We start from the raw sequence: 22,887 nt of genomic DNA, 5'->3' as shown, positions 1-22,887 counted from the left end.
GATTCTTCAGTGATGATATCTCTGAGTTTTTTTAAATTTGATGTAAGGTCTCTTCTATAGGACCTGAATTCCTGTCTCCTAAGTACACTCAGTAAGTATCTCACACTTTGGTATTTTTTCTACTTGTTTTACTAGACTGCATTCAATACACACTTGCTTGCTTTGGTTACTCGAAGCATACAGTATGCTCTTTCTGGTTTAACACAGAATGTGTATTTCTGCTATTTTGATTTCTTACCAGCTGTTGCAGTTATTGGCATAGCTTTGAATTTCACAGAAACATCTGCAAAAATTCCCCCAGTTCTGGTCACGTTAATGATTGGTCCAACATAATTTTCAGCAACTCGCACAGCTGAAGCTGAAAGCTGAAGTGTTCCAAAAGCATCATCATTGGCATTGATAATTACATGAGCTATAGTCTCACCCACTGATCCAAGACGAGGAGAATTTACAACTGAAATATGAAAAAAACCTCTTAGAGCAAGCCTGAAATGCCTCCTATATATGGCTATACTGTTCATATACATACACCTGAGTTTAGTGGATGGCCACTACTAGCTTTCAATAAAATTTTCATTTTAGATTTGGACAAAATATAACTACAAACTGCACAAGCATATTTTTGATGTTTGAATTATATTATGTCAGAAAATCCACATTCTTACTAACTTATTATTCTACCCTGCTGTGGAGCATACAAAACACCAGTTCTTTGAAGAGGTGAGGTACTAGCAAAATTACTTATTTATTTGTCCATAGGACAATAGAATTTTACACTAGCAATGATGAACTATAAGTAACCTTTCAGTTTCCCAGTAGAATTTTTTGTAGTGTTTCCCTTAAAAATCAAGATTAATGTGGGAGAGTCATGGGGGAGAGGGAAGGGAAATTAGGCATGCCAAGAAGCTCTTAAGCATAAATAAGGCTGTAATGACCTGAATTTATCTGATCGGGCAAACATCCTCTACGCTAAAAAGCCAGCATGAAGCTGCAATTCTACACCACTTAATGTTTAAAAGGCTTTTTTCGCTTTCAGTAAGTGCAACTAGCTTATTTCCTATCATTGTGCTTTACAGAAACAACAGGTGAGCAGGTATTAGCACACAAAACCAATACAGTAATACAGTTGGCCTAAAACACCTGGGATAAAGCAGATGCAGAAGGGAGAAAGAAATGTCCACCCCTGACAAAATTTTGTGGTAAAGGAAATATATGCTGACACACAGAATCTTCATACTTAATGTGAGATACTCTGACATATAACTTACAGGATTCTTAACTATACAGAGTTAGGCAGAGGTAAAATTTTACTGTAATTTCAATTGCTGCATTTTATCCTATTAAATATAAATATTAGCCTACATATTTAAGCTTTGGGTTTACATATGAAAGACACTTACTTGGCCGATCCTGTACTTTGTCGATCAAAACAGTATTGTTTAGCTCCACAAAAACAGATTCTGACCTCTCAGGATCATAATCATCCAAAATAGGCAAAGATATTGTGGCTTCGCTTTCATTGGCTGCGAAGATCACATAACCAGTAATGGGTATATAATCTTCTCCTTGTATTGCTCTAACAACATCAGGTGGAAGAAAGGGTGACTTTTCATCATCACCTAAAGTTCTGTATGTAACCACTACTGTACCAAGAAGACCACCAAGCCTTACTATTGTCAGGGAGATATTTTTTGTTTCTTCCTCAACTTTTATTGGTCTGTTTCTCTCAGAAAAGATGAACAGTCCATATGGATCATCATTAGCTAAAACTGTTAATGTTGCATTAGTGTGATTTCCAAGACGACCACCGGACACATTGATGATCAAAACTGAAAACACCTGATCCAGTTCAGGCACGTTGTCAGGAGAAACTTGTATGGTAATATTTGCTCTCACTTGGCCAACATCAAATGTTACATTCCCATATGCAGAGACCAGGTCTTCTGTAAGATCACAGACTATGACCCAATACAGAGTCACCTCAGACAGGGCCCCATGAGTTCTCACAACCTAAGTGGAAAACACAAAGATTTATGTATTTCTTTGTACTATAAGAAAGAAGAACATAAAAGTGTAAAATGGCATACAGCAAAGTCACAGAATCACAGAATATCCTGAGTTACAAAAGATCCACAGGGATTATCAGGTCCAACACCTGACTCCACACAGGACCACCCAAAATCAAATCGCATGTCTGACAGAGTAGTCCAAATGCTTCTTGAACTCTGGCAGCTCAGTGCTGTGACCACGTCCCTGGGGAGCCTGTCCCAGTGCCCGACCACCTCTGGGTGCAGAACCTTTCCCTAACCCCCAGCCTGACCCTCCCCTGTCCCAGCCCCATGCCGTTCCCTCGGGTCCTGTCGCTGTCCCCAGAGAGCAGAGCTCAGCGCCTGCCCCTCCGCTCCCCTCGTGAGGGAGCTGCAGGCCGCCATGAGGCCTGCCCTCGGCCTGCTCTGCTCTGGGCTGAACAAACCCAGGGACCTCAGCCGCTCCTCATACTTCTTGCCCTCTAGACCCTTCACCACCATAGTAGCCCTCCTTTGGATGCTCTCTAATAGTTTATGTCCTTCATATATTGTAGCACACACAGTGCTAGAGGTGAGGCTTCGCCAGCACAGAGCAGAGCAGGACAATCCCTTCCCTTGACCATCCAGCATTGCTGTGCCTTATGCTCCAGAACACAGTTGACCATTTTGGCTGCTAAGGCACACTGCTGGTTCATATTTCTCTTGCTGTCAAGCAAAACCCCCAGATCCCTTTCCATGGGGCTGCTCTTCAGCCTCTTGTCCCCAGGCCTGTCCGTACAGCCAGCATTGCCCCTTGCCAGGTGCAGAATCCAGCACTTCCTCGTTTAACTTAATTCCAGTCAACTGTGACCTCTCCAGACTCCAAGACTATTGAAAAATTATTGAGAGAGGTCTTGCAATGACATCAGCCAGCTCTTTCTGTACTTTGGGATTAATCCCACTGGACCCCATAGACTTATATGCATCCAGCTGGAGCAGCAAATCCTGCACAAGTTCAAAGTTGGCTGGGAGTTTATCATCATCACAGTCCTGAAATTCAGAGCTTTGGGTGTCCCCGAGCCCATCATTGGTGTTAAAGACAGAGGCAAAGAAGGCATTAACCTCTGCTTTATTGGCGTACTTATTTGTGAGGTTACCAACCTCAACAAGTAATGGATCAATGTTTTCTCTGCTCCTCCTTTTGCTGTTAGCATACTTTAAAAAAAGCACTTTTTGTTGTCCCCACAGTACTGGCCAGCTTCAACTCTGAGTGAACATCACCTCTGTAGTCCTTGTTCAACTGACCTTGCTTCCAATGCCCACAGATTTTCCTTTTTCGCCTAAATTCTAGAATAAGATCCCTGCTCAGCCAAGCTGGCCTTCTGCCCAGCTTGCTCAACTTCTGACTCTTTGGAATTGCCTGTTCCTGTGCTCTTAAGAGGTGTTACTTAACTAACCAGCACTGATGGACTCCAATACCTTCAAAAGCAGGTTCCAAGGGGACCTCACAAACTAGTTCACTGAGTAGTCTGAAGTCTGCTGTCTCCATAGCTAGGGCTGAACTTTTGCTGGCAGTTTTCCTCCTATTACCAAAGATTTTAAACTCAGCCATCTCATGGTCACTATGGCCAGGACAGCCTCCAATCACCACTTCACCCACAAGACCCTCACTGTTTACAAGCAACAAATCTGGAGGGCACCTTTCTTAGTCAGCTTCCAGAGTAACTGTACCAACAAGTTATTGTTAACGTGCCTCAGGAATTTCCAGTACCTGTTTGTATTGGCTGTATGGTATTCCCAGCTAACATCTGGGAAGTTGAAGTCACCCACAGGGACAAGGGCAGATGACCTAGAGATATCCCTTAGTTCATTATAGAATAATTTGGCAATGTTGTCCTCCTGGCTGGGTGGTCTATAGCAGACTCCCACAACAACTTCATCTTATTGTTATAACTTATTTCCATGTCCCTTAATCCTTACCCGGAGGATCTTAAGCATGTCATTGCCAACTGCAAGCTGCACACAATCCAGCCCCTCCATTATATACAGTGCAAAGTCATTGACATGATGAGTTAAAAATAAACTAATTTTAAAAACAGTGTAATCTTTATCATCTTAGCTTTGCTGTATTTGTTGTGTCATCAGCACTTACTTTAAAATATTCATACCTCAAATGTAAACAAGTAGAAGTAAATTTAAACTTATATAAAACATTTTAGTTTTAAGCTGAAAGATACACTTTAGAAAGTGAAGTATAAAATGTCAAGACAAATGTACATGATAAAGTTAAGTTAAAATGCTGTAGACCTATTATAAAAATATTGCAGAATGCTCTGTAAAATAGACATAAAAGAGGATTGCATAGCAATATGAGACCCAAAACTTTCTAACCTGCAACATAATATTGCTATCTCCATCTTCAGGCTCAGTTCCATTTACCGAGAGTGACTCAGTACTGAACTCAAAGACGCCATGAGCATCATCAGAAGCCTCAATAGTCACAACGATGTGGGATGCAATTCCCAAGCTGGCTGTAAGTGCAAGTGCCAAAATGAGTTATTTTTTTATACCATCTTTTCTTAAAAGCTAAGGAAGTTTGTTACAAAAAGCACACAGAAAAGCATAACTGGAATATTTCTGCTGTTTTGCATTTTGTGGTGTGTTTTTTTTTTGTTTTAAATGTGGAATAATTATCCACATGGATAAGGAACTCACTTTCAATAATGCAGTCCTGGCAGCCCTTCTATGGAACAACACTCCAAAGCAACATATAAAATGCAAATATTTTAAGAGAGGATCAAAAATAAAATTACTTGTCTAATTAAGGAAAATGAACTAGAATTTAGGGTAGGGGAGAGTTACGTGGTAAAACACAGTGTAAGCAGTGCAGACAGGACAAAAGCAGGTACTATTTTAACTGAAGCTGGAACAAAGAAAAAGCTAGTCCAGGAAATTCTACTACTGTAATGATCATCTTGTGTGAGATAACTTGCTGCTTAGAAAGAGAAAGAGCCTGGCATTTTAAAAAAAATCTGGAAACACAGAAGAGGAAACAACACTTCCCAGGAAGTTCCAAAAAGTGGTTAAACCACAGACTTACTCTCAGGTTCAAACTGAACTCCTTTGTATTTTCAAATAAAACAGAAAATCAGGCTGTCACTGTGGAATAAATTATTTGATTTCGATAATGGGTGCTAACACAATATTTTCAGGTCTCTAGGGTTTAATTCAAAATCCGCCATCATTAGCGTTTCCCTCATAGTAGGTGCTTTTGTTTTCATCTTATTTCTGCATATTGTATGTTTTTAATTTTCTCAAGATTAAATTATCTTTGTTTTCTGTATGTTGTGACAAAAATAGACTTCAAAAATGAAAAATAATCAAAGCATTCTTTTAGAAAAAAAAGAGCTAACACCACTTTTTATTAAGAGTATTTTTGAGATGCAGAGATCAAAGCATAAAGCAAGTGGCAAAAGAAAGTATCAAAACACACAGTCAGGTAATTTTTAAATTACCTTAAATTTAAAAAGTTTCTCTCCTCTTTGCTCTCCAGAAAATTTTACAAAATTTACAAACAAAGCTAATTTTTCTAACTACTTCTGGAATAACTACATTGTGTTCTATAAAAATACAGCTTTGAAGATAGAGAAGCTGTTATTTTCTGTATTACGGTTAGTATTGACTGTTGTTGAAATTAAGCCTTTTTTAAAATGGGAAAGAATGTTTTGACAGGACTCTATGATATATCTCAAACCACAAGCAAAATAACACTATGATAAACTGTGTCAGTAGTGTAGTTCATGAGGGATATTACAGTTAGCATAAAGAAATAAAGATTAATCCAAAATGCTTACCATGCTGATGGACAGTTGGAAGGAAGAAATCCATGTTCCCATCACCACTACCACTGCCATCATTTCTAAAGAGCTCAGCAACTTTAAGATGACAGACATACAGATATATACACATATATACATTTATAAATCAGAGCGCAAGCAAAGAGAAATTTAAACTATTCTGGACAACAGGAAAAAAAGAGGGAAGCACTCTAGGAAGGTATCAACTTTGCTTCTGAAAGTGTACAGGAGTTCTAATAAAGACTGAAATATTTACATATGCCACCTCTTACTTAATTTATGACATTGGAAATAGCAATGGGAAGTCAGAATGAAAGAAAACACATACACATAGTTTATCTTTCCTCTCTTTCCCTCTTTGTGTCCCCATTTTGTATTTCCCCTTTCTCACTCCTAACTGAGGCTTGTCATGGAGGAATCTAAATTGAAAAAAAAAAAAAAAAAAAAGGTAGGGGAGACGATAAAGTCCCTCAAGCTCCTTATTCTAATATTTTCTCACAAAGTGAAAATGTTGGGAAAATCTGCAGAAAACTTAACTAATGGGGGCTTCATAAGCTTTGTGTTTGTGTTGGAAAGGCCAAAAAGAAGGCTCATTTTAAAAAGGCTATATAGTTACTGGATTACTAAAGTTAGTTGTAAATTTTCTGTCACAACAATTTGAAAGAGAAAAGTTTGACTCCTTTTAACAAAACAACTATTCAACCAAAAAGACAAAATACGTGAAAAGTCTCAAGACTTTACCAAAAGAATCACTGAGACCATGTTGCACCATAGACACATACAATCATAGCAGAGAGCTGGATTAATTCAAGGAAATCTGATACATCCTCCCAGAAGGGACCACACTTGCAATTTCCGAATTGTTTAAAAAAATAACATCAGTTTAAAAAAAAAAAATCAATTTATGGCTGTCAGTGTTTCTAATTACTTTTCCCTCCAACAAGCTTTACAATCTCCGTTAAAATTTTTCTCAAATGGAAAAAAAAATCTGTAAGGTATTCAGGGGTTTATGTGGCAGCACCACTATGCTTTGCCGTCCCTTCAGACTAGCCCTTCAAACCAATAATTCTTTCAAGTGTTTGTCTTGTTCTTACAGACAGTTATCTACGAGCTACCTCTGCAGCTACAGCTCAGCAAACTCCCTATGGCCCTCAACATCCACAGCCTATTACTGCTATAATCCATTTGACCTATGTATTGCAGTTCTTCTGATTTCACTCATGTGGAAGAAAAAACAAAACAAAACAAAAAAAACCCAAAACAAACAAACAAAAACACAACACTTTGACTGTTTAGCCTTAAATATTTTATAAATATTCCATATTTTTGAAATGCAACATATTGCTAATATATTTTTGCATTATTTTAGTTCTCATTACCAACCATGAAGTTATACAAAGTGAAAAGCAGCAATTGCCTTTAGATGACCTAACAGATGGCAGTGATACACTTTCCCTAATACATGGTAATAATATACTTGCTATGGGATCTGGTTGTTTCCACCAAGGATTAAGAAAAGAACTGAGGAACAGTTCTTCCCTACGAAAAAAGACAGCTGTATGGGGGTGGGGATGTAGAGGTGCTTTTTGTTTGTTTTCAGAAATAACATAGAAAATAATGCCAAGAAAGACAAGATTTTTATGAACGAGTAGAGGTCATGAAAATACAACTAAGGGACTGATATATGTGCCTTACCTCCTCCCTCTGGGTTCAACAGCTCCACTTTAAACGTTTTTTCTAATTCAGGAATAGTATTATCAGTGATGTTAACAGTAATGTACTTGTATCTTTCTCCTGGCTGAAATTCCAGTGTACCCACAACAGCCTGCAATATAAGAGCTCTTCATATTTTTGTTCAAGTCTAATGTTTTCATCCATATAAAAAAAAGAAACAGAACCTTCATTTTGTCTTTTTCAAAACATCTACTTTTCCTCACTTAAGCTTTAAAAAAAAATCTGAAAAATCTGTTTTACAAAAGAAAAAAAAAAAGAAGAAGACATCTAAGTTGACATACTGGTGAGCATCTGCATTCATGTACATTTTTCTTATTTTTCTGCACAAATGATCAGTTGGACAAGCAAGTGCAGATACATGCAGGTTATTTTGCTAGGCATATACAAATCCCAGTATGTACAAGCATAATGTTAACCTGTACATGCACTTGAATAATATGGTCTGTAACAACAGCAAAACTCACAAATTGCTACACTGAAAACTCTGTTAAGAAAAAAAAAAAAAGTTCAAAACCAGAGGCTTTTCCTAGACAATGCAACTTACTGCAGAGAAAAGAATGGAGAAGTCACATGATGTATATTTTTAAGTGAATATTACATATCCATTTGCCACATCACCTTGTAAAGTAGTCTTTCTGTGAAAGAATCATAGCTGGGCTAGAGCAGTCAAACTGAAAGCTATCTCCACGATAAATAACTCTAATTAATTCCAAAACAATTATACCACCTTGGCAGTTGCCATACCTGATAATCTTTGGGACTGAAAGCTGTGACTGGCACTGTTCTGTATTCCACCAGAACTGTTCCAAGAAGGCCTTGTGCACGAACTACCAGTAATCTGACGTGTCCAGCTTCTTCTTTAATAGTAATATGGGGCACAGAAGAGGCTGGAAGAATCATTTTATCACCTGGCTGAGGAGGTGGCCCCACAGAGAACTGGAGCAGACCTGGAAGACAAGAATTACTACTTACATGGCTTTTCATAACAAATTTTAAAGATGATAAACAATTTAAATAAAGTGATTGATAACATATCTTGTGATGGTTCTGAAATTAAAAACCACATATACCAGTATACCCTTAAGCCTCAATCACACTATTTCCAGAGATGTGCTGTGTGCCTTACCCTCTCTCACTGATATTCTTGTCAGTCTTGATAAAAGGCACAGCACAATAATAAAACCTTCTCTTCCCAAAAGAGCCTCACAGGCCACGGTTTTGCGTATTTACTGGTACAAGACATATGGAGAAATGACTCTCATTGTCAGGAATTCTCATTTGATGAAAAACCTGGACAGGATCAACTACATGCAGAGCCTTTATTTGCCCTCACAAGAGAATCATTGCTTGTTTGGGCAGGGAAGATTTGAGGCCTTTTTGTAAAATTATAAAAGAAAACTAATTCAGTATTCATTCATGTATATAAACAATGAATTAATTCAAGTTAGATAAAGTGGAATATATGAGATTGCTTCCTCAACTATTACAACCAAGCAAAGTTTTCATCTGACTGGAAAGAACTACACAATAATCTGAAACAAAGCTGTATAATTCCCATCATTGTTACCGTATGGGTGGTCACTGGCTTTGATGCTGATATCAGTAGTTTCCTTTTCTGGATCTATACTTGCTCCACTGGTAGGAGTTGAACCTAGTTTCCCATCTCCAGACACTGCAGAGACTAATGTCACACGGAAATATTCATTTAACTCCGGAATGTCATCATCAATAACATGCAAATTTAACACCTAGAGAAGGACCAAATCATGGAGAAATCAAACCATGCAACATTCTTTGATTAGTCAGTCAGCTGTATCTGCTGTATAGTTCTGAAAGCAAAGGACACTATTTTTGCTCTCCACATAAATTCAACTAATTTCTAAGATAACATTTTATGTCTAGAATATGCTTTCCAAAAACAATGCTTCCAAGCTACTGGAAATGGAAGGCATATTTTCTGAATTGTTTCAAACTACATAAATAAGTGATAATAAATACTTGTTTGGTTGGTTTTGTATATCTTCACAAAAGCAGAGTTTAATTTCCATGTACTGAACATGAAATATCTGATAAATTTTAAAATCTTTTTGAAATTATGCTTATGAAGAGACATTACAGTGATTAATCCAATTTAGAGAGCAAATAAATTGAGCTTATTATACCACCTGACACTTTGACCTGCAGATCATACGATTTACTAACATAACCTTGCTCTAAACACGCTAACACATTCACTTCAGAAAATTCCATCTTTCTTTATGTTTCGATATGGTCGGACAAACATATAGAAAACATTTAAGTAGCTGATCATATTTAGAGGCATGGTAATGAGTAGATTACAAATGTCAGTTGAAAGTCCCTTAGGATATCCCACCTGAAGAGCAGCTTGCTACCAGCCCGTTTCTTAGAGCCATGCACATTAGCTCCTCTGTATGTATGCAGTAAATTGGACCAGTAAGCTGTGTAGCAAGAGCCTACATCAGCCATTTTCTGCCACTAGATAGAGTAATGTGGGCCTCGTCTATGTTGCCATGCTAGAAAAGCTTTGGAAATTTCTGCTATATATGATTGTATGAAATGCAGTAATATCATTTCACAGAGAAATAAAGCTGAATGAACAAACTATTATAACATGAATGAACTATTTTCAGATACCACACGCTTTTGCCAGTCATCACATTATCCAGATTCACAGTTCTAGTGAAGTCACTGGGATCCCTGCAAATGACTTCAGCGAATTTGAGTCCACATTGACTTCTGCAGCCTGATATAAGTGAAACTGAGGATGGTATTTTCTACTCACAATTCATCCTTATTATACAAACAATAATAGAAAGTGTATGTTGTTTCTACAGTACTGTGGTCCCGCACCACTTCTTCAAATAAATTTAACAATTCTGTGCTGTACATCAGGATTGAATTCATTGAAACAGATTATTTTTATTTCTATTTCTAGCACACGCTGTTTATTACCACAGAATTTTAATCATAGGACAGCCCACGTTGGATGGGACATCAAAAGATGAAGTTCAATGTTTCATGGAAAAAAAAAAATAGATGAAATAATCCAGCACCATGTTCAACTGCATCTTAAGCACCCCTGGTGATGGGAATTCTACCATAGAACCATACATTGGTTTGGGCTGGAAGGGACCTTAAAGCCCACCCAGCGCCACCCCCTGCCATGGGCAGGGACACCTCCCCCCAGCCCAGGCTGCCCTCAGCCCCATCCAGCCTGGCCTTGGGCTCTGCCAGGGATGGGGCAGCCGCAGCTCCTCTGGGCAGCCTGGGCCTGGGCCTCACCGCCCTCTGAGGGAAGAATTTCCTCCTTCGCCCCCTCCCTCGCCCTGCTGCCCACGCTGCTGTTGGTGCAGCCCAGGGTACGGGTGGCTTTCTGGGCTGCAAGCACACATTGCCGGCTCATGTCGAGCTTCTCATCAACCACCACGCCCAGGTCCTTCCCCCCCCAAGGGGTGCTCTCAGTGCTTTCTCTGCCCAGCCTGTGTTTGTGCTTGGGATTGCCCTGGCCCAGATGCTGAGGTCGGGACAACCCGACCCTGTCCCTAAGGAAGTCGTTCCAGTAGTTGTAAAAAATTTCAAGACAAAACCTCTCCCACTCTATCTTTGTACTCTTTGCCCTCTGTCTTCTCCTGTGGTTTCTTGAGAAGAGAGAGCCTCTGTCAACTCTGGAGCTGCCCTTTAGGTACTGTAATAATGGGATCAAAGTCCCCTTCTAAAGGGTGAAAAGATCTAACCCCTTGAGTCTTTCCTTAGAGGACAGGTTCTCCAGCTCTTTGATCATCTTTCTGGCCCTCTTTTGGACCTCCAGTCTGCCCACATAATTTTTTAATTGTGGGCCTCTGTAGCTTTGAATTCCTACTCTTCAGTGTATCCTGGTATCCTGGTATTTCTTTTTTCTTTTTCTTTTTTTTTTAAACTAATTCAGATAAGGAATTTCGTAAGACTTTTAGAAAGCTTTCTCAGAAGCAGCTAAAGCTTCCCTTATGTATCATTTCTCTTTCTCTCCCCCAACTCAGAGATGCAATTCTGATTACCAATTTCAGGTGTCTCTAAGGCCAGAATATTGAATAATTTCCTTATGTTCCAGTTGCTCGCACACTTTATGCAGAGGAATAGATTAAAGCAGACAGTAATCATTTCAGGGAGACTCAAAAACAGCTATTGTTACAAGAACACCTTTAATCTCCTGTTTCTGATTTTGAATTTAAAAGGAGACAGAACCTGGATAGCCTTGAGTGCAAGAACAGCAATGAATCTTACTATTGCCTATTTAATTGTTGTGGACATAAATTTGAGTTACAACACTCAGATCAAACCTGATCATTTTCCAATTTCGAAAGTACATGGACTATCTACACTTTTTAAAGTATATGTACACATACACATAAATACAGTTAATATTTTTTATGTATATGTACATATATCTAATATGTACATGCACACATGGTGACTTTTGAACTGACATATACACAGAGCTACAAATAACACTTTCTTGTTGTCAGGGATGGAAAAAAAGAAAGAAAGAAAATATATATATAACAAAAAAATAACAACATAAAATAACAAAATAAAAAATAATAATAAGAAAAGCCATGTGAAGTAAACACTCTCTAGTATGCAAACCAGCCAAGCACCCTCAGAAGGTATTTTCCAGGAGGTTTGTAAAGGACAGGATGAATTGTTAATAGGAAGGTAGGGTTTACCTCTGATCTCTGCCAAGGAACGAATGTGATAGTGCCACTGCTATTAGAAAAATCGGTAACAGAGTAATTAATGCCAGTGGAATCAACCTGTGAGATAATGTACTTTATATACACATAGTCTAGGGCTCCCCTTGTACGCTCCACAACACAGGATATAGTGGAACCTTCATCAGCAGTCTGGAAGAAAGCAAAAATTTGGAACGTTTATTACTGTCAAAGTAAATCAAGGCAATTTCATTAAATAACACGAAAATATTTAATGCCAGACAAATGTTCAAGTAAAAAATTGCTGTCATGTTACTTTCAGCTCTTTTGGAGTGTTAGGAAGCTGAAACTGACCTTGATGCCAATCAGAACAATCCTAGTGGAATCTGCAAAAGTCTGATGCCTCCCTGAGGACTATTAAGGTAACAAATAACAATACACTGCAGTTCGTCCTGGACACAACCCCTTTCCTAAAACTATGCGTCAGAGACAGAATCAATATGCTTGAAATGTACCTGTCGAAAGCAAATGAAACTATTGCTTTATAATAACGTCAATATTGTAATTTTCCTTAGCAATAATTTAAAGAAAGATTTGGATCAGCACTTTCTCTAACCAGACACACTATGGATAGAAATAAACTATACCATCATCATTCAGAAAAACAGATTTTTCTCTTCTACTGTCCTCCTTACAATTCTGTATCTTCACAGATAACATGACTTCTGCAGCGACAACTTCACATCTCTGGAATGAAGCTTTAATTGGTACTGACCTTCTATTTTAGAAAATAACGTTCATAAAATTAACATAGAAAATAATTTTATCTGAAAGTTATTGGAAAGGTTAAAGCTATCTTATGCATTAGATAAATTTCAGGGCTGCTTTGTAAGAAAGCATAGATACTGTGTGTGACTTCAGCTGCCTAGTAGACAGATATGCACAGTTAAACTACTGGTAAAAAAATGCTGTGTTCCTGCATCACCACTAAGAGCTCTAATACTTCCCTGGTGAAATGGACATATGATAGGTGCAAAACAATTACCGTGCCATATAATTATTTTTTTTCTTCATGGTTGGCTGATGATCTGTGGCATCACAGCGTATCAGAGGTACTTGAACCTGAAGGAATCTATTATCATAGCATATGGTAGGCACACAATAAGCAAACTGAACCAAACTGAAAACTAGTATCACTCAGGCAAGACAGTTATTTTAAAAACATCATAAGCACTTTGATTAAAAAAGAATGTAATTAAAGCTCATAAGAGTTCCCAAATGAAAACTATATTAAATTTTTTTTTCCACAAAATAATCCAATACCAGTAGAGATAGCTATCATGTTATTCCCCCTTATAATTGATTAAAGAAGTAAAGAATGATTTATGTTTATTTCAAGCCTCCTCAAAAAGTAGCAAGTTTACACTCTGCATATAGAATGGATACCACTGAAAAAAGATTTCATCTGTTAAAACTAAAACAACAAAAAAAACCACTACTAAATCAACCAACTGACATCAAACATATGCAAATTATAACTTAGTTTATGACAGCAAATGAAGGTGGAAAAATCCATAACACTTTGTCATTGCATGATCTCTAGTAAAATTATCTCAAACACATCATGTGACACAGAAAACTAAAATAAAAATCTTTGCAATAATCCATTCTCAAAAAAAAACCAGAGAATTAAATCTTACATTTTAACTGGTAACTCAAATGTAACAGAAGTGAAGGTAAAATATTTTTCTAGAAAAAAAAAATTAAGCCTTAGTCTTCAGTTTATATAGTAAACTAAATTTTCTTAACCATTTTTTTCTTTAGTTTTTTAAAATTATATAGTAAATCCCAGTGGAACTGAGGTTGTATTAACAGAACATATGCATCTCCAAATCCTAGGAAAACTTTGCTTAACCACAAAAGCAAACACTGCAAAATCTAGGGTTTGTTCAGGTCACTTGGTCCTGCCATTTAGCTTTCTGTGCCTGAAATATCACCTACAATTTCCATTATGACCACCTTACCTCAGGGATACATGCTCCAGTGAAGCCAAATAAACCATTAGCATTATCACTTTTCTGTATTCTTAATCTTGCTGTGGTGTTTTCTTGTGAAATTCGAGCTCCACCACGCACAGAAATGAGCTTTAGTATGAATAATTCTTCTCCTTCTTCCTCTTTGTCATCCTTTGCAGACACGATGAATGATTTATTGGCCTCTCCTTGCCAATACTCCAAATACCCAGAGACAGGGTGGACATCACTTTTTGCAGGAGTTGCATGAAGTTCATAGATCTCTGCTCGTGTCAACTTACGCTCATAAAGCCTTACATCCTGCATTAACCCTGTGTACCTACTGCTGCCGTTGATTCCTGCTCCAATTCTTACTATTCCTGGACCTGAGAAGGAAATTATAATTTTTTCTCATGTTATTGTATTTGTATGAAACAGTCAGCAACTGACTACCTGTTTTTCTTAAAAACCAATGGTAAACTGTTCATTGTCCCTGGATGAGGAATCATATTGATCTTGAGATCCAAAATCAGGAGGTTCCTTGAGCCTCATCTCAATGTTACAGGTAAGTCCTCACAGGCCAAACAATTCCATCCTATGCTGTCCAAGTTTTTCATCCTATTAGTTCTAGCAGCACATTATCATCATCCCTCATTTTTATAAGTCTTAGAGACTTGAGGCTCCCTCTTTCCTCCACAGATTTTCAGAGCAGAACTGCAACCCCTTTTAGCCCTTGTTTTGCTGAACAAATCCTACTTTGTTTCCCTCTGCTAGGGCAGCTGATCCATTCTGATGATACTCATGATTACTGCATTAACCCTTCTGGACATCCATTTCATCCACCACACCGTAATTCCATGCAAATTCCAAACTCTTTTTACAACAGCATTTATATTTCTCTGTCTCCAAACTATAGGATCACAGCTGCCTCATATTCATTCCTACTCTATCCTGTTCTGTGCCATGCTATGCTCTTGTGCTAAAACACACACATCAGCTGTTTTCAGTTGCCTTTCAGAAAACGAAAGAAAACAAACAAACAAAAAAAGCTGTGCTCTTCAGTGTATTGTCATACATATGACACTGAGTGGCAGTTGTAGAGATGAGCAACCACAGGAACTGATAAAAGTCCCAGGGCACAAAGTGGAGGATGCTGAGAAAAACTGGGCTGCTATGCACACCACTGTGTATTACCCAACATTCAACGGAGAGAGATGACATACTTGCCTTACTATTGCATTATCCCCAGACACACGCCATCCCCACTAATAAAGAAAATTTACAGCACAGACATATCCTTCTAGCAATAAAAGCATAATTGCATTTCACATATATTTGTTCTAGAAACCGAGGGAGGGAAAAAAAAAAAACCTCTCAGCCTCTCAGCTTAGCTACAGTACTGCAAGTGTGATGGAAATTACTAATTGCAGAAGTACTATTCTTTTTACAAATGGAAAATTTGATTTCTTAAACTTCAACCTGGAATTTTAAAAGCAGAAATAAAATAGTACACCATACAATTAATAGTCCTCTACTCTCACTCAACATCGCAGCAGTTTGAATTTTTTAGAACATTCACACAATTTCCATAGGCTTTCTGAAAATCCTCAAAGAATTCTTATCCATTCCTTTCAATTAACTTAACAGATATAATCATTTCAGTGTATTTCTTCCACCTTTGAAGTGGCTAGACTATGCATTTCAGAGCTTTATATATGGAGAAAAATAGCAAAGGCTCACCATCAAGAATTGCTTCTCCTTTTAGACTCTTCATTCCTCCCAGAACTAGAATTCCATCAACGTAAAATTCAATTATACTTTCATCCAGAGTAATCAGAACGTGAAGCCAAGTATTCTCATCCAGGTATTTCATGACTGATGTTTTAGCCATGTATGTCATATTGGACCCTAATGCTGTATAATGAAGCACTACAGAAACATGAGAATCATTTGTCTGAATTTTCACACCATAATATAAAGTCCCATTATCGTTATCCTTTTCAACTATATAGCCATCTGTACTGACATTAGGAATTAACCAAGCTGAAAATGTAAAATTGGTTACTGCATTATTTCCATTGTTATGGGTATTCAGGACCGATAATGCCAAATGCATCCTCTTTTCCACTGAAATACAGAGCGTCTGTTCCACTGTGATGGCGCCTCATGTGGGGCTGTGATTGTACTGAGCTTGGGAATGATCCAAGCAACAAGAAATCTACCATTGATGGCAGTCCAGCTTGGAAGGTACTAGACAGTATTTCCCAACCTAGTCGGACAACACCAAAGGTGCCTTGCTGTCTCCAGATGGTGAAGTCCGTAATATAGGAAAGGTCATCTTCAGAAAGAGTATCTTCCACTATCTCTCTGTCCTGGCTCTCTGGATCTATAACAAACACTCCAAAAGGGTCATCATTGAAAGGGATCATGACAGTTACAGTAGGACTGGTTTCAGATAACTGACCACCAGGACCAGGAGACCCACCTGCGTAATAGAAGTTAGAGTAAAAGTTAATGATTAAACAACACACTCAGAAAAAAGTTTCAAAGTACTTTTTTTTTTTTTTAATAAAACAAGTTTCTAAAAAAACCTCAAACCCTCCTTTAAGATCCTCTGGACTTATAGCAAATGATCTAACTTGAAAATTACATAGGTTAATTGTATTATTCTTAAAACACTGTGCTGATGTAATTTCAGTAGAAAACAAACCCACATGCTATTTTTCAGCTGTAAAACACACAGATGTCTTTCAGGTGAAACATGACAAGGTCCATCTTTTCTTAATTAGCCAATAAGGTAGGTTACCTTTGATTCGTTTGATAAGCATGGGGGCCAAATTCAATTCTTGTATTGCTCAAAGACTTACAGGAATAGAGAATGGCAAAATCTTGCCTGTTGCCTCTGATACAGAAGTACATACACCTTGCAGAAACAGTAACCAGTTGTGTGTTAAAACTGCTGCCCAGTCCTGGTGTTAGTCATCTATCTTTGCACAGTAAGAATTCATGATATGAAGATCATGTTGTGAATGGAGAATCTCCGTGTTCAAAGTGTACAGTGATCTACCTGTTATAAGCAGGAAATCTTTTGTACATCCGTATGGACTTCACTTACAGGAAAGGCCAACACACATTTTCACTTGTATCAGAGCACAGAAGACCATGAATAGTACTAAAGTGGAATTAATCCAGATTAGGAAATGTGTCCAGTAGCAATTTAAAGTTGTAATTTAAGTCATGTGAAGTGGTAACTACAAGTATTTTACCTCCTCTAGGGAAACAAACAAACAAAAAAGCAACCTCTATTATGGTAGACACACATAACCTTTAATACCTTTGTTATTTCTTTGTTAGTATCTTTGTTTTATATTTTGTGCATGGAGATCTATGTATCTGAAATTCAGAACTCTTGGTTTTTGAAATGAAACTTCTGAACTTTAAGAAGTTTAATTTCAAAAACCAAGAGGCATCCCTTTTAAAGTTCAGATCACCAAAATGTGCTTAACAGTAATTCGGGAACTGAGTAACTCTCTATATATGGAAATCAAGATTAAATGAAAAATAAGACCTAAAACCTTACCAGAAAAGCATAGGATATCAAGACATGATTCAAAGCAATGCTCTTTCTAGTGTTGGTTTCTTTTTGATTGATTAAACATAACTCTTTTCTACCAGATATGAAGGAAATGGTGATATGGAAGACAATACCTGAAGCATTCACCAACTTTAGAATGTAAAATTCATTGAATTCAGGAATTCTATCTGAAATGGCACGTAGTGTTATTGACTTCGACCTTTCACCATCCATGAAGCACACAGTCCCATAAGTTTCATAGAATTCTTCTCCTGGCTTCAGTGCAGAGTTATTATCAAACAACTGCCAGGTCAAAGAAACATTGCCGAAGTGTCCTCTGTGTCTCAAAATCCTGTTCAGTGATACAGAAAGAATGAGAGTCCTGGCAGGCATGCATCAGCGTTGAGTAGAAAAGGAAAATGTGGAGACTCCTTTTACTGTAATCTTCCTTACAGTAAGAAGTAATATACTATGTAATATAAAGTAAAATACTAATATACTACAACTGTTCCATGAAGCCTTCCTTTTAAAGGCAGCCACTTTTGCAGTACAATTCTACTCCCGGAATACGTACTTTAGAAAACAGAAGTAGCATACGCAGGTCCATGCAGAATACTACTGTGAAGCTACACATCACTGTGTCTTGTAATTCCAATTTATAATAATAAATATGAATGCATAATAGTTCAGAAAGTTAACATTAAAAATTAATATACTTGGACACTCTTAGACAGGAAAGAGAATCATCTACATTTAACCACAAACGTTTCTCCTTTCAGTCATCAAGTCTACTTAAACTTTTTCTTACACTTGTATTAAATTAGAATTACATTCTACGGCTTTCAGAAATCTACTGTTATTTGTGATTAAGAACGTAGTAAATGAAAAGATTTTTTTTTTTTGGTAACTATCTGCTAACACAATTACACTAATTTCAAAAAGGCACTACAAATAAAAAGTGACCCATACAGTGCCTTTATTAAGAGTGCGCTTACATACAGGAAGTTTGCTTCTGTCGGTTTGCACGGTGACATAAAATGCCTTATAAATAGATTATATCAGGTTGAAGAATTAGTTCAGCTAAACTAGTCCAGCCACAGCAACACATTTATGTTGTTTCTGCTTCCAAAGGTTTTTCTTCTGTGGCGTTAACCAGGGTGCTCTATCCCAGCTGTGTAGCGCTGCTGCACTAACTCCAATTACCTCATTAAAACCTCTGTGTTTTCGGTGGTTTGGTTACATGCTACTTTGACCACTTTTTTATATGCTACACAACTGTCAAAGTAGTGACAGTATGGAAGAGACAGATCCCTAGTAAATATATTTTATCAATGATGACTGAGCAGGTTCCTCAGATGTTGGAGATCTTGGTATCCTATAATTCCATAAAGCACCTGTATATAAGCATGTTTACATCAAAACAATATTCTTAACACCACCAAATCCACAAAAATTATCCTGCAGATTAGACTATAAAGGACAAAAAAACAACAAAGCCCAAAACAGTGAACAGCACAACAACAAACACACAATGAACTTAATATCCTCTTTTCTTGAGACTATTCATATTTCAGATGTATTGACACAAGCATAAAGAACCAATTCACAGCCATAAGCATCTGCTTCAAGGCTTTAAAACAAACAGACAAAAAAAAAAGGATGATTTTTTAAATGCAAGAAGAACCTCTTCCCTAACTATTTGCACTATCGCATTTATTGTGACCTAACTTCTCTTTACAGCCTGTCTCAAGATTTCTTAACGAAAAATCATTTTTTCATCCAATTAAAACCCCATAGTAAATTTATGAAATGAATGTAACAAGGCGAGATGCCAAGTGCATTCAATTTTTAACCCTGCTAATTCTTCAATATATCATGGTGGCACAAAGGAAAATACTTTCAAAGGTCAGACTAATGAAGAGTGTCACATCCGGACTTTAAGTATAGATTTCAATCTGTAATTAACAGATAAAAGAAAAAAAAAATACAAAAACAGAAAGAAAGAATACAGTAGTTTGCAGTTGAAAATTTCAAAGATGGGTACAAAAAGCCACCTAGTGCCACACAGTTTTATTTAGCTATTTGTTGAGTGGTTTTTTTTCTTTTTCTGTCAGCCTAGGTTATATTGTGCTCAATCATTCAGATTTTTCTGTATCTACAGGTTCCTGAGATTATAACAGAACATCAATGCTGAAGTCTTATTTAGTTACATTTCAACATGAGCTTCTGTGCACTTTTTAATATTTACTGTGTACTCCATAGTATTACAGGTGATGTCTTCAACACATTACAAATCATTTAATCCAAAATTTTGTAAAACTGTTTTTCTATAGTGCACTTCTATCAATGCACACTTGTGCATTTGATTTAATCAAAGTGCTATTTATAAAGTACCACATACACCAGTTCCAAAAGAGTGCAAAGATATTCTTTAAACGTTACTTACCAAAAAATGTTACTTTTGCCTTCTTCAACTGGCTTCTCTAAAGGTTCCAAAGAGAAAATTCCATTAGGATCATCATTTGCTTCAATAATAACTGTTGCCATTCCAGCCTTAAAGATAACTGTATCTCCTAAAAAAGAGGACAATTATTATTATTAAAATTGGAATCAGAAATGTAGGTAACTCTAAATCCAATTATGTTTTCTACTCACTACAATTGCTTTTATACAAAGAAAAGGACAATTATAAAAGTCAGTGAAAAACAGAATTTGAGGTATTCAGCAGCAGGCAAATCAGAGTAAAAGTATTTAAGTAGTGTACCATCCAGAGAGCAAGACGTAAGATTTTCAGGAAAAATGACATGAACTGAGAAGATGTGATTCTTACTACACAGTATCCTTGCATGTAGTTGTTATGTGAGGTAACATTTTCTGTTTGATCATCTGGACAAGTCAAAAGAATAAGATATTCAGAGGTACAGAATAAAAGAGTAAGGTATTCAGAGAGCCCCGACCTTCTTTAGACCTAGAAGAAAAGTATTGCATTTAAACTAAATACAAGCTATGAGCAATGTCTAAGAGTTTATTCACTCCCATATCAAAGAATATCTAAAAGGAAGAAACATAAGATTCTTATTATGTAGATGGGAAGCTAGCAGGATTTCAGTGTGCATATTAGTACAGGTAAATATTAAGGGATGTTAATTCTAACTCCATTGCATTGTCCATAGATGAACATAATGTGTCCACACCCACCCCATTTTTTGTCTTCTTTGAAAGTGTCCGACTAAATTTTGTTCCACGTTAAACAATGTGCTTATTCCTCTAACTTCATATACCTCTATTTGTATTTTCTCTCAGGAACAACAGTCCCCAAAAAAATTTCAGAACAGTCAAGGCCACTGTATGTAACCAATCATAGAAAGAAAACCAACTTTTGCTTTCAGGAATATGTATAGAAATATTCTTTATTCTTAGTGATTCTAGAATGGCTGTAAAACTATATGATGCTCATTTTAGAGGAAAAAGGAGGCTATGGATACCCATTCCCCATGTGCTAGGAGAAAAGCCATGATATGTTCCCAATGGGGTAGTATTGGGAGCTACCAGTAGATCCTGAAGAAAGTTATTAAAGTAGAAAGAGACAACAAAAGAGAAAACTTATGAAGGAAGAAGAATGGTTTTGTCTAATCCTTTCCCTAGTCTGATATTTTATAAGAGACCTGGGTACTACAGTGAATACCAGCCGACCTTGGGAAATAGCTTAGCTGCCTTATACTCAAATTACTGCTTTCCCTGTCAACCTCTGGCTGCCTGCTACCAATGTTCAGGGAAGGATTCAACTCAAGATCAATGCTGCCTTGTGAGAAACTCACAGGCCAGCCGCAGGGTGTCCACTGTAGCATGACCTCAATCACTTCAGTCTTATCGACTGCTAAAGACTAAGACCATCAGAGACTGTAATGAGAACTAAGATGCTTAGCGTGCTTACAGATGAAGAAATCTAATTTTAGGTTTCCTAATCTTGAATTGAATACCTGGTAGGTATTTTACTTTGAGAACGTGTCACACAATCTGAAGGTATAGTCTGATGGTTAATTGCCATCATCTTTCTTTGCTTTATTAAATTACAGCCCCTCAGGTTTCAATGGCTGATTCAATACAGCTTTGCTTTGCATTGCAAAGATTTGCAGCAGATTCAGAGCCTGTTATTACCTCTCAACTAGAGAACAGTAAAAAATGAAGGGCAGTAAATTAAAATTTGATAACACAATTGCAAATGACTCTCCCACAACACCATGAGTTTTGTTGGAGCTAGGTGTGGGGAGGGTCTTTATTAAATACTTAGGGCTCTGGAAAAATTATGAATTTCTTATACTTCACTTTTATTTTCTCATGTATATTACATAACAGTGATAATTTATTCTAAAAGATATGTATTTCAAAAACGTGAGGAATGGGCTGAATAATTTTGGTCATTCCTTTTTAAGTGTAAACTTTGAAAAATAAATAAATAAACAAAAATACGTTATTTCTAAGGTAATAAATCCTTTCTTTAGAGGTGGTCCCCTGGGTAAATTGTGACATATATTTTTCTGCAAATTAAGCCTTTTAAAACTATAGTCTCAGAGTGAAAAAAATGTATGCATACTTTTCGCTACTAATAAAATAGAGCAATTACATACCCTTCCTCCAAAATATGGCAGTTCTGTTTGTTTTTACAAAAATCATGTAGTTTTGTAATACACTCTGGAGCATGAAAAAAATAACTAAAAGAATACCTCTTTTCCTAAGACTGTTGGGTACTAAATTTTGGTTTTTTTTTTTTTGCTTTGTGTTTTTGTATTGAAGTCCATCTAATTTGGAGCATTTATATTTGAAAAGGGACTTTCACTCCAGTTGTTTTTGCAGGCAAAGTATCAACTCTATCATTTGATTTTTGTTTCCAATAAAATAATTAAGGATGAAAATTCAAACACAGTATGCATTTATTGTATAAAAATCTTGAAGCAAACATTATTCGTATAATTCTTGGCATTTAAATATTGCTTT

The 22,887-nt window shown here is 36.9% G+C and overlaps 2 protein-coding genes across 2 annotated transcripts; both read right to left on the bottom strand.

Moving 5' to 3' along the window:
- Nucleotides 1-221: 221 nt before the first annotated feature.
- Nucleotides 222-5,931, bottom strand: LOC310891689 (adhesion G-protein coupled receptor V1-like; the record flags this gene model as incomplete). Its single annotated transcript, XM_083853925.1, has 4 exons — nucleotides 5,861-5,931; nucleotides 4,398-4,537; nucleotides 1,401-2,010; nucleotides 222-454 (listed from the first exon to the last, which is right to left on the bottom strand). Exons 1-4 carry the CDS (start codon nucleotides 5,892-5,894, stop codon nucleotides 222-224), a joined length of 1,017 nt encoding a protein of 338 aa, XP_083710051.1. The 5' UTR covers nucleotides 5,895-5,931.
- A 5,913-nt stretch (nucleotides 5,932-11,844) lies between these two features.
- Nucleotides 11,845-16,211, bottom strand: LOC310891693 (adhesion G-protein coupled receptor V1-like). The gene is made up of 3 exons (XM_083853932.1): nucleotides 16,059-16,211; nucleotides 14,331-14,704; nucleotides 11,845-12,498 (listed from the first exon to the last, which is right to left on the bottom strand). Exons 1-3 carry the CDS (start codon nucleotides 16,207-16,209, stop codon nucleotides 12,229-12,231), a joined length of 795 nt encoding a protein of 264 aa, XP_083710058.1. The 5' UTR covers nucleotides 16,210-16,211; the 3' UTR covers nucleotides 11,845-12,228.
- Between the last annotated feature and the right edge of the window lie 6,676 nt (nucleotides 16,212-22,887).

The sequence above is a fragment of the Anser anser genome, assembly GCF_964211835.1.
Source record: "Anser anser genome assembly, contig: HAP1_SCAFFOLD_299, whole genome shotgun sequence".
Lineage (NCBI taxonomy): Eukaryota > Metazoa > Chordata > Aves > Anseriformes > Anatidae > Anser > Anser anser.
Note: the sequence above shows the minus strand (reverse complement) of the source record. Positions and strands in the feature narration are given on the sequence as shown.